The 12,674-nt window shown below is 49.7% G+C and overlaps 1 protein-coding gene across 1 annotated transcript; it reads left to right on the plus strand.

The window, feature by feature from the left end:
* Positions 1-8,635: 8,635 nt before the first annotated feature.
* LOC112079231 (ankyrin-3-like) lies at positions 8,636-11,359 on the plus strand (the record flags this gene model as incomplete). Its single annotated transcript, XM_070442261.1, has 4 exons — positions 8,636-8,651; positions 10,373-10,450; positions 10,618-10,749; positions 11,219-11,359. Coding segments are annotated over exons 1-4 (367 nt in total), but the record flags the coding sequence as incomplete, so codon positions are not given.
* Positions 11,360-12,674: the final 1,315 nt, after the last annotated feature.

Raw genomic sequence — 12,674 nt, forward strand, 5'->3', positions numbered from 1 at the left:
GACGGAGGGATCCTCCTAGACAGGGCTCTACAGCAGGACGGAGGGATCCTCATAAGACAGGGCTCTACCAGAGGACAGAGGGATCCTCTAGACAGGGCTTACCACAAGGAGGAGGATCCTCATAGACAGGGCTCTACCAGAGGACGGAGGGATCCTCCTAGACAGGGCTCTACCAGAGGACGGAGGGATCCTCCTAGACAGGGCTCTACCAGAGGACGGAGGGATCCTCCTAGACAGGGCTCTACAGAGGACGGAGGGATCCTCCTAGACAGGGCTCTACCAGAGGACGGAGAGGCCTCCTCAGACAGGGCTCTACCAGAGGACGGAGGGATCCTCCTAGACAGGGCTCTACCAGAGGACGGAGGGATCTCCTAGACAGGGCTCTACCAGAGGACGGAGGGATCCTCCTAGTCAGGGCTCTACAGAGGACGAGGGATCCTCTTAGACAGGGCTCTACCAAAGGACGAAGGGATCCTCCTAGACAGGGCTCTACCAGAGGACGGAAGGATCTCCTAGACAGGGCTCTACCAGAGGCAGGGATCCTCCTAGACAGGGCTCCAGAGGACGGAGGGTCCTCTAGACAGGCTTTACCAGAGGAACAGAGGATCCTCCTAGACAAGGCTCTACCAGAGGACGGAGGGATCCTCCTAGACAGGCTCTACCAGAGGACAATGTATCCTCCTAGACAGGGCTCTACCAGAGGATGGAGGGATCCTCCTAGCAAGGCTCTACCAGAGGACAGAGGGATCCTCTAGACAGGGCTCTACCAGAGGACGGAGGGATCCTCCTAGACAGGGCTCTACCAGAGGACGGAGATCCTCGTAGACAATGCTCTACCAGAGACAGATGTATCCTCCTAGACAGGACTCACCAGAGACGGAGGGATCCTCTAGACAGGGCTCTACCAGAGGACGGAGGATCCTCATAGACAGGGCTCTACCAGAGGATGGAGGGATCCTCTAGACAGGGCTCTACCAGAGGACGGAGGGATCTCCTAGACAAGGCTCTACAGAGGACAGAAATCCTCCTAAGACAGGGCTCTACCAGAGGACGATCGACGGACGGGAGGGATCCTCCTAGACAGGGCTCTACCAGAGAACGGAGGGATCCTCATAGACAGGGCTCTACCAGAGGACAGAGGATCCTCCTAGACCGATCTATCAGAACATGGAGGATCGTCCTAGACAGGCTCTACCAGAGGACAGAGGATCCACTAGACAGGGCTCTACCAAAGGAGGGAGGGATCCTCTAGACAGGGCTCTACCAGAGGACGGAGGGATCCTCCTAGACAGGGCTCTACCAGAGGACGGAGGATCCTCCTAGACAGGCTCTACCAGAGGACGGAGGGATCTCCTAGACAGGGCTCTACCAGAGGACGGAGGGATCCTCCTAGACAGGGCTCTACCAGAGGACGGAGGCATCCTCCTAGACAGGGCTCTACCAGAGGACGGAGGGATCCTCCTAGAAGGGCTCTACCAGAGGACGGAGGGATCCTCCTAGACAGGGCTCTACCAGAGGACGGAGGATCCTCCTAGCAGGGCTCTACCAGAGGACGGAGGGATCCTCTAGACAGGGCTCTACCAAAGGACGAAGGATCCTCCTAGACAGGGCTCTACCAGAGGACGGAAGGATCCTCCTAGACAGGCTCTACCAGAGGACGAAGGGATCCTCCTAGACAGGGCTCTACAAGAGGATGGAGGATCCTCCTAGACAGGGCTCTACCAGAGGACAGAGGGATCCTCATAGACAGGGCTCACCAGAGGACGGAGGGATCCTCATAGACAGGGCTCTACCAGAGGACAGAGGATCTCCAGACAGGGCTCTACCAGTGACGAAGGATCCTCCTAGACAAGGCTCTACCAGAGGACAGATGATCCTCCTAGCAGGGCTCTACCAGAGGACGGAGGGATCCCTCTAGACAGGGCTCTACCAGAGGACGGAGGGATCCTCCTAGACAGGGCTCTACCAGAGGACGGAGGGATCCTCCTAGACAGGGCTCTACCAAAGGACGGAGGGATCCTCTAGACAGGGCTCTACCAAAGGACAGAGGGATCCTTATAGACAGGGCTCTACCAAAGGACGGAGGGATCCTCCTAGACAGGGCTCTACCAGAGGACAGAGGGATCCTCCTAGACAGGGCTCAACCAGAGGATGGAGGATCCTCCTAGACGGGCTCTACCAGAGGACGGAGGTACCTCCTAGACAGGCTCTACCAGAGGACGGGGATCCCTAGACAGGGCTCACCAGAGGACAGGGGGATCCTCCTAGACATGGCTCAACCAGAGGAGGAGGGATCCTTCTAGACAGGGCTCTACCAGAAGATGGAGGGATTCTCCTAGACAAGGCTCTAGCAGAGGACGGAGGAATCCCTTAGACAGGGCTCTACCAGAGGACGGAGGGATCATCCTAGACAGGGCTCTAGCAGAGGACGGGAGAATCCTCTAGACAGGGCTCTTACCAGAAGATGAGGGTCTCCTAGACAGGCTCTACCAGAGGACGGAGGGATCCTCTAGACAGAGGCCTACCAGAGGACGGAGGGATCCTCATAGACAGGGCTCTACCAGAGGACAGAGGGATCCTCCTAGACCGGGATCTCATCAGACTGGAGGAATCGTCCTAGACAGGGCTCTACCAGAGGACAGAGGATCCTCCTAGACAGGGCTCTACCAGAGGACGGGGGGATCCTCATAGACAGGCTCTACCAGAGGACGGAGGGATCCTCCTAGACAGGGCTCTACCAGAGGACGGAGGGATCCTCCTAGACAGGGCTCTACCAGAGGACGGAGGGATCCTCCTAGACAGGGCTCTACCAGAGGACGGAGGGATCCTCCTAGACAGGGCTCTACCAGAGGACGGAGGATCCTCCTAGACAGGGCTCTACCAGAGGACGGAGGGATCCTCCTAGACAGGGCTCTACCAGAGGACGGAGGTATCCTCCTAGACAGGGCTCTACCAGAGGACGGAGGGATCCTCCTAGACGGGCTCTTCCAGAGGACGGAGGGATCCTCCTAGTCAGGGCTCTACCAGAGACGGAGGGTCCTCCTAGACAGGGCTCTACCAGAGGACGGGGATCCTCTAGACAGGGCTCTACCAGAGACGGAGGATCCTCCTAGACAGGCTCTACCAGAGGACGGAGGGATCCTCCTAGACAGGGCTCTACCAAAGGACGGAGGGATCTCCTAGACAGGGCTCTACCAAAGGACAGAGGGTCCTCATAGACAGGGCTCTACCAAAGGACGGAGGGATCCTCCTAGACAGGGCTCTACCAGAGCAGAGGGATCCTCCTAGACAGGGCTCAACCAGGGGATGGAGGGATCCTCCTAGACAGGGCTCTACCAGAGGACGGAGGGATCCCTAGACAGGGCTCAACAGAGGACAGAGGGATCCTCCTAGACAGGGCTCAACCAGAGGATGGAGGGATCCCCTCTAGACAAGGCTCTACCAGAAAGAGGGGATTCTCCTAGACAGGTCTAGCAGAGGACGGAGGAATCCCTATAGACAGGGCTCTACCAGAGGACGGAGGGATCATCTAGACAGGGCTCTAGCAGAGGACGGAGAATCCTCTAGACAGAGGCTCTACCAGAAGATGGAGGGATTCTCTAGACAGGCTCTACCAGAGGACGGAGGAATCGCCTAGACAAGGCTCTACCAGAGGACAGAGGGATCCTCCTAGACATGGCTCTATCAGAGGATGGAGGACTCCTTAGCAGGCTCTATCAAAGAGTGAGGATCCTCCTGGAAGGCTCTACCAGAGGACGGAGGGATCTTTCCTAGACAGGGCTCTACCAGAGGATGGATGGAGCAGCCCAGAGATGATGCAGCAGGAGGAGCCAGAGATGGGACTAGAAAGGAGGTCTTCTATAGAGATGATGCAGCTGGAGGACCAGAGATGGGACCAGATAGGAAGTCTTCTATAGTGATGATGCAGCTGGAGGAACCAAGATGGGACTAGAAAGGAGGTCTTCTATAGAGATGATGCAGCTGGAGGAGCCAGAGATGGGACCAGACAGGAGGCTTTCTTCAGAGATGATGCAGCTGGAGAACCAGAGATGGGACCAGAACAGGAAGTCTTCTATAGAGATGATGCAGCTGGAGGAGCCAGAGATGGACCAGACAGGAATCTTCTCTAGAGATGATGCAGCTGGAGGAACCAGAGATGGGACCAGACATGAGGCCTTCTATAGAGATGATGCAGCTGGAGGAAACAGAGATGGACCAGACAGGAAGTCTTCTATAGAGATGCAGATCAGCCCGGACAGGAAACCCTCTGAGGACTTTAGCGCTGACATCAAGGCCGAGCTGGAGGACAGTCCAGAATACCAGCTTTTCAGACAGACCTCGTTCACAGGGACGAACACCACCAGGAGGAGGAGCTCCCAGCAGACCACCCAAACGACACCCCAACCTTCATGTTCAGCCCCTGTATGAACGACGACAGACGGATGAGCTATCACTAAGGTGAACCTGGTGGGGAATGAAAGCCCTGTGAGTCTGAAGAATGAAGGAGCAGCGGACTCTCCGGGACTAGCCTGGGAACCAGACCCCCATTCAAGCACGGGGGAGAGTGAAAAACACGAAGGATTAGCAGACACCCCACAGATGAGCCCACTCACATTCTCCACTCAGGAGGTTGACCTGCCCACAGTTCATAAAGAGACAGAGATAATGGATGGGATGAAAGTACTAGGAGACGTGATTCATGGTGATGAAAAATCTTTCCAGAAACTGAAGATTTTGTCATAGCAACCAAGTCAGTGACCCGTCCCCTGTTCGGGAACAGAATCATGATCCAACGGAAAACCTCCCCAGACCGGTTACAGTGGTGAGAGAATATGTCAGGGATGGAGTCACTCCTCAGGGAGATATGGATCACTACCTAGAAACAGAGACCATCACCTGTCCGTGGCACTGAAGTGATGACAGTTCAGGAACCAATGTTACAAGAAGTCAGGATGGAGAGGAAATCCTCCCCAGACCGGTTACAGTGGTGAGCGATATGTCAGGGATGGAGTCACTCCTCAGGGAAGATATTGATCACTACTTAGAACAGAGATGTATGGTAATCAGTGGTTCACCAAAGGATGACATTGTCCAACAACAGAGTTTCAAACAGACCATCCTACCAGGGATGACAAGCAACAATCAGTATTTTCTCCACAAAGGAGGTAGACATGTCTACAGAAGATACAGAGACAGAAAAAGAAGACTGGTGGAAAGTGCAAGACATGGGTGATGGTGGCGCTCGGGGTGCCGAAGCGATAATCTTGAACCCAGTTCAGGAACCAATGTTACAAGAAGTCATGATCAAAAGGAAGACATCCCCCAGACCAGCTGTAAGAGTTAAGATACGTCAGGCATGGAGGCACTCCTCAGTGGAGATTTAGAACAGTACCTAGAAGACAGACCTGTAGATCTCAGTGGTGTATTTGAGGACGACATCGTACAAGAGAGATTTGAACAGGTTATGATTACACGGAGAGGCAAACGGGAAACCCACACGTTCTCCACTGAGCAGGTAGAGAAAGTGACAGAACGAGATGTTGTTAATAATGTAGTGCAAGTAGGAGCCGTGGAGGACGATGTCATCTACGTGATAATGACTTCATGCAGAGTTGTTCAGCTGGGCGGGAAGCATCAGAACGTTCAGCTACTACAGTAATACGTTCAAGAGACTCAAAGAAGGTGACCTTTGACCTTCAAAGACGTTTGATTCAGTGCTCCCCGCTCAAGCCTCTGAAGAGGATGACCAGGTCCCTGTTGGGACAAGACCCATCTTAGAGGACTGGGATGATTTAGAGATAAAACCATCGTACCACAAAACAACAGAACTTTCATACTCAAACCTAAACATGCAAGACTCAATTTCAGCAGACAGAATTGCTCCTGAATGGTTGGTTGCACCAGAGCTCCATGAAAGGGATTCAGCTGATCATGGAGCGGTGCACAGCCCAGACGGTGTGGGTCAGGCCCTCAGACCTGCAGACTTAGAGGTCCTCTTCCTTTGGCTCTGGGCCACCCAGAGAGACGACTCTCCCATGGGGATTCTCTGGAGACCAGTCCTGTCATGGATGAAGGTTCCTCCAGGAAGTCCCTGACTCTTTAGAGCCAAGCCCAACCGGGGACTCCCCCTGCCTTGACTCACGGAGAGCAGTCCCATGAACCGAAACAAGACACAGGCTTTCAGGCGACAAAGAAGACAGCTGTGTATGAAGACTACTTCTCTCAGCTTAGAGCCTGTCTCGGTGAGGAGCACGTCAGCAACATTGAGAATGAGGATTACTCCAAACGGACCTATCGAATGGATGGTGAGCGCGAGGGTCCCCTCCCATTGAAGGGGGGAGACCCTGAGTGGCTCTCCATGCCCATAAATCTGAGCTCAAACCCTGAGGATGATATGGACGACGTGGATGCAGAGGGTAGCGAGACCGGCCAGAGACAGTTCACACCAGAGGAGGAGATGTTCAAAATGGCCGCCAAGATCAAAACCTTTGAGGAGATGGAGCAGGACGTCAAAACGAAGACAGACGGGAAACCCTCAGACGGCTCTGTGTTATCAGACTCTGAGGATTATGAAGAGTCGATCGTTGACCTGATGGACAGGGAAGCGAAATTAACTAACCCCAAAATCGACACCGATACTCTTCAGTCTGAAATTGAAACTATGGCTACAATCCAACCCTCAGTCCCTGGTGCAGTAACTGAGTTGGATAGTTCAGTTCAATGTGAAGCTCACCTACCATACAGTGCCTCAGGACATTCACTATCAGGAAGACAGGTCTCTGAGCACCTAGAATATCATTCACTAAGCACTGAAAAAGAACACTATACCACAGAGAATATCAGTGAAAATATCAGTGAACGTACTGAGCAGAAAGAGGAGACAGATGTAATATCGGCTATGCAAGCACACGAGGAGGAGATGGATCAGTCACAGTTGAGTGTCAGTCAGTCTGGTGAAAGTCTGTCAGTCAAACCAGAGGTGTTATGCACCGACGATGAAAGCTTCAAGGAGGTGGAGGATGAGGATGGTAAGGCAGCCATGATGGAAATGCATCCCGAAGACATGCCTGTTCAAGGAGAGCTGGTCCCATGGAGTGCCATGCCAGACGACAACGAGGATGACAATGACGACGAAGCCTTCGACGCACGTGTGGAGGCGGAGGAACGAAGGATTATGGGTCTCGTGGAAGACCGCCGTACCCCTGACACCACACCGGGTCGCACACCGACCGAGGGGGGCACCCCCAACCCCTTCCAGTTCCAGGAAGGGAAGTTCTTTGAGATGACCAGAGGGGGCGCTATCGACATGACGAGAAGGAGCGTTGAAGAGGAGGGCGAGGGCTATGCCTTCTTTCACATAGGAGAACACCCAGTTGACCAGGTTCTGTTCGAGGACACTGGAGATTACGCTGGCCCCAATGTTCTCAGAACAGAACAGACTATTGCCGTTGCTGACCAAACCAAAGATGATTCTGACTCCTCCTTCCAGACTTTACCATTACCCGAGGCTGATCAGAGGGGGAAACCAATGGCCAAACCCAGGACCTCCATCAAAATMGAGCCAAAAGCTGAAACATTCCCCCTGCTAGAAGCTAAGATGGGAAGCTTCTTAGAGGTAGGTTCTCCAGACCCGACTATAGCTGACCTCCAGATGTTAACCACCGCTACTACTGTCACCCGCTCTGCGTACTCTGAACAGGTCCGCCAGTCATCCGACTCATCCCTTGAGGATGAAGAAGAAGAGGGAGAGGAGCCGTGCTCTATCATTGAAATGCTCGCTGGCTATTATGACTCAGTGGCACCCCCTAGTGTCCTGCAAGGGTATAACACCTCAGCAGGGTCTGACACCTCAGTGGCACCCACTAGTGTCCTGGCAGGGTCTGACACCTCTAGTGTCCTGGAAGGGTCTGACATCTCAGTGGCTCCCTTTAGTGTCCTGGCAATGTCCTACACCTCAGCAGACACTGTGGCTAAGGATGAAAGCAGTTTCAAATCAAAGATACCCATCAAAGCTGGTTCAGTGAAATCAGACCTGGGCCTTGAGCAGAAATCAACAGTGGTGGAATCTCTTGATCAGGACCGGAGGACGAGGTCCGAGGAGGATTTTAAAGCCGGGAAGAAAATCTTAACTGACAAAGACAGCAGGAGTCACTCCGACAGCGACCGTCCTACAACTAAATCCAAACCTCTCACCTCCAGACTCCCTGTCCTTGGACAAAACACATCACCAACAGCCACCACTCCCTCTCCTCCTCTTCCAGCCCGACAGAGACCAGGGCTCTGACCTACGAGAGCCTTCCTCCTGATCCTCTCTGGATGTCGACGACATCAGCAACAGCAGCGGTGATATAAGTACAACCGTACCAGATTACTGAGTAAAGACAAATATCCTCTACACACAGTATGAACAGACAAACGCCCATCGCAGAATCCTCGCACACAGAGCAACGAGGGTTTATTTTGGGGAGGAGAGGGCCGCCTCAGATGAAAAACAGATAAACACAGATCAAAATAACACAGTCACTAATCAGATGACAACTATTAATCTCTCAAACTTACATAACCAAACATAGGAACCTATCACTCGTTGTACAAAGTAACAAAGGAAGATTACAACGAAGCATTCCCTCAGGAAATGACTTACACGAGGGGTAAGGTTGTACACTTTGAGTCAGCAGACCTCATCTGGGGGAAGAACTCAGTGTGCATCGACTCAAGACAACGGGTTGAAGCTTTGCCACCTCGAGTGAAGATAAAACTTCGAACGAATGAGGGGAGGTGATATTGAGACCTCGAAGACCCATAGCCTGAGGAAGACATCCGCTGTCTTGGAGACCTAAGAGATGCAGCTTCTGGGTGGATCGACACCATAGAACAAACAAGAAACACCGACGAGTCGGACAGCAAGAGTCAAAAAAATACTGCCACTTCACCCTTTCCCCCTCTCTTTCCGTGCTACCATGTGAAGAACCTTTCTTGTCTTATATTCCAAAGACCATGATCGTGGATTGTCACTTTTCTGGTTTGTGTGTCTTGTTTATATCGTCTCACTCTCGTGGCCGAACTGAATGAACCACTTGATAACCTACGCTGTACAAAAACAAAAACAAAGAGAACTTGATACATCGTAACCTACATACAAGAGCGACAAAATAACGGAGGGTCGCAGTTTGTCACCTTGTCCCTTGTCGTCTCGTGCTACTATGCTGGTTTGGTGTCCTTTCTCGTCCCCATCCCGTTTCGATAAACTTTTGTCTCTTTAGTGCTGTGTTGTCTTGTCCTGTGCTGTGTTGTCTTGTCCTGTGCTGTGTTGTCTTGTCCTGTGCTGTGTTGTCTTGTCCTGTGCTGTGTTGTATTGTCCTTTGCTGTGTTGTCTTGTCCTTTGCTGTGTTGTCTTGTCCTGTGCTGTGTTGTCTTGTCCTGTGCTGTGTTGTCTTGTGTTGTGTTGTTTCTTTTCCATATAAATGTCTGTGTCTATTGACTATTGTCTATTGACGATTGTCTATTGACGATTGTCTAGTGTCTATTGTCTAAATATGTGTACATGAAATCTCAAGATTGACTGACCTAGATGTGTTCGGAGAAAACTCTTGGAATGCCCATCATGATTACCTTCAGGACATCTAATAGACTACTACATTACTGAAACTCCTTTTACTAATTAACTTCAGGACATCTCATAGACTACTACATTACTGAAACTCCTTTTACTAATAATCACCGCACTGAGTTTGGAATGCCACATTCTTTCCATTGTTTAAGTACTAATAGACTACAAATACACTGTCGTGGTGGTCCGAGTAGAGCAGGTATTGTCATCAACAGTATGGATCAGTATGAACATCAGCTCTGCTTCATACTTCACCCATCATCAGCACCATTACCTCCACAGCCTATAACATAGAGGCCGGTTACATTACCTACTGAAATCTTCCAAGAACCTAGAAAACATCCCATAATCAACATGATCTCTGGAGAGTTTTAAACTGTTATATTTTCAGAGAAGTTATGGCCTGCGGCCCAAAATGGCACCCTATTCCCTATGGGCCCTATGGTCTAAAGTAGTGCATCCCTATTCCCTATGGGCCCTATGGTCTAAAGTAGTGCATCCCTATTCCCTATGGGCCCTATGGTCTAAAGTAGTGCACCCTATTCCCTATGGGACCTATGGTCTAAAGTAGTGCATCCCTATTCCCTATGGGCCCTATGGTCTAAAGTAGTGCATCCCTATTCCCTATGGACCCTACGGTCTAAAGTAGTGCACCCTATAGGGAATATGATGCCAATTGGGACGGAGCCATAATGTTGTTACTGTGCTGCTGTTGAGCTGTGATGACCTGTGTGTAACCTCTGGCCGTGGTGGTGTTTGTAGTGGATTGGCACGACGATGCAGACAGGAAAGAGGAGACGTTGGCTATCATTGCAGACCTGCTGGGGTTCAGCTGGACAGGTAAGTTATCCAGGTGGTGTTTACCCGGTGTAGAAGGTGTGTATGAAATAGGAGTAAAAAGCTGTGGAAAACACTGGTCAAATGTTGTCCACTATGTAGGGAATAAGGGTACTGTTTAAGACGCCAACTCAGTGTCGTCGTCCCCCCGTCCCCCGTGTGTGTCTCAGAGCTGGCGAGGGAGCTGGAGTTCAACGAGGATGAGATCCAGGAAGTGAGGATGGAGAACCCTAACTCCTTACAGGAGCAGAGCCACGCCTTGCTGCAGCGCTGGGCTGAGAGAGAGGGAAAACACGCCACCGGTATGTCTGTCCTGACGCCATCTGTTCTACTGAGTCCAAAATGGCACCCTATTTCCTATATAGTGCACTGATCTGGTCAAAAGTAGTGCACTATGTAGGGAATAGGGTGCCATTTGGCACTCAGTTGTGGACTCATCCATGGAAACCATCCATCTATTTTTGAATGATAAATATATGTTACAACCTTATTCTAAAATGTATTTAAAATGTTAGTTTCATCAATCTAAACACAATACCCCATAATGACAAAGCAAAAACATTTTTTTTATTTTTATGTTTGCTATTTATGAATGATAAATATGTCTTCTTAAATTGATTTTCTTTTTTGTTGTATCTCTTTTTGTTGTTGGTTTAAAGCAAGATTATTTAGTTTAATGAAAAGTGCTATAGAAGTGAAATAAGTAATGATTATTTATTATTATTATTATTACTAATGAACTAATAATATGTCTTGTCTTTTGTCCAGCAGAGGACAGCCTGATAAAGAGGCTGACCAAGATCAACCGGATGGACATCGTCCACCTGATAGAGACCCAGATGAACAAGTCAGCTCAGGAGCAGACGTCCAGGACCTACGCAGAGATAGAGAAGACTCTGGAGCAGAGTGAAGGTACTGGACCAGTTACATTACATTACAGAGATAGAGGAGACTCTGGACCAGTTACATTACATTACAGAGATAGAGGAGACTCTGGACCAGTTACATTATCGTATTTCTATCTTACATTCTTCCACTGCAATTACATTCCAGGGTTTTATTGCTGTATTGTATTTTACTTCGCGACCATGGTCTTTTTTTGTTGCCTTACCTCCCTATTTTCCGCTACTTTGCTCACATGTGTATATAGACTTATTCTTCTACTGTATTGATTGACTGCTATGTTCTGTTTTACGTCCATGTGTAACTCTGTGTTGTTGTATGTGTCGAACTTGCTTGTCTTGTATTTGGCAGGTCGCCAGTGTGTATGAGAACTTGTATCGCGCCCCGCGACAACTCATCACTTACCTACCTGATTGTAAATTAAAGGTGAAATAATTAAATTAAATAAAACCCTTGTGTCATTACAGCTAGTTTGATTGTGTAACAACTGACTACCGTAGCTAGGGCGAATATCTAGTAGTGTCAGCATGGTTAGCTAGTGCTGGATGTACAGTCAGCAGCTACCTTGTCAGTAACAGCGTGTATTAAGGTCAATGCAACTGAATGTTATGCAGAAATCCTTATTGTAGTCTTGGCGATGTGGCGGATCACCGTCACCAATTTTTATTTTGTATTTGTATTTTTTACCTTTATTTTATATTTATATAAGTCTTATTAAATTTTAAGTAGAGGGCGGTCGTGGTGTGAAGGGTGACTCCTTACTGTTGAAAGGACGTGTAATCTGTGGTTGGTGAACTTACACATGACAAGCAATCCACATTTAACTGCCATGTTGAAATTGAAATAGTTATGTTATTTCTCATTTATATGCAAAAACGAACAAAATATTATTTTCTATTTTCTATTGCATCAAAACAAAATAAAAGTCGTTGTCACGATCCAGGTCTTCTCTGTCTTGTCATGTAGTAACATGGTCAGTCTCCTCTCTCTTGTATGGTATGTACTGGTCCAGGTTCCTCTATCTCTGTAATGAATGTCGCTGGTCCAGTCTCTCTATCTTGTGAGTGTTAAATGTAACGGGTCCAGAGTGCGTTTCACTTCGTAATGTAATGTAGCTGTCCGTCTCTATATCCTCTGTAATGGTATGTAATGTAACTGGGTCAGGTCCTCTATTTGTATCGTAATGTAAACGTTGTCCAGAGTTCCGTCTTCTCGTGTATGTGAATGTAACTGGTACCAGTTCCTTTTAATCTCTGCTTAGAATGTCTGGTCAGTTCCTCTATCTCTGCATGTAATGTAATGTCCAGGTCCTCCTCTATTCTGG

This window comes from Salvelinus sp. IW2-2015, unplaced genomic scaffold, assembly GCF_002910315.2.
Source record: "Salvelinus sp. IW2-2015 unplaced genomic scaffold, ASM291031v2 Un_scaffold7294, whole genome shotgun sequence".
NCBI lineage: Eukaryota > Metazoa > Chordata > Actinopteri > Salmoniformes > Salmonidae > Salvelinus > Salvelinus sp. IW2-2015.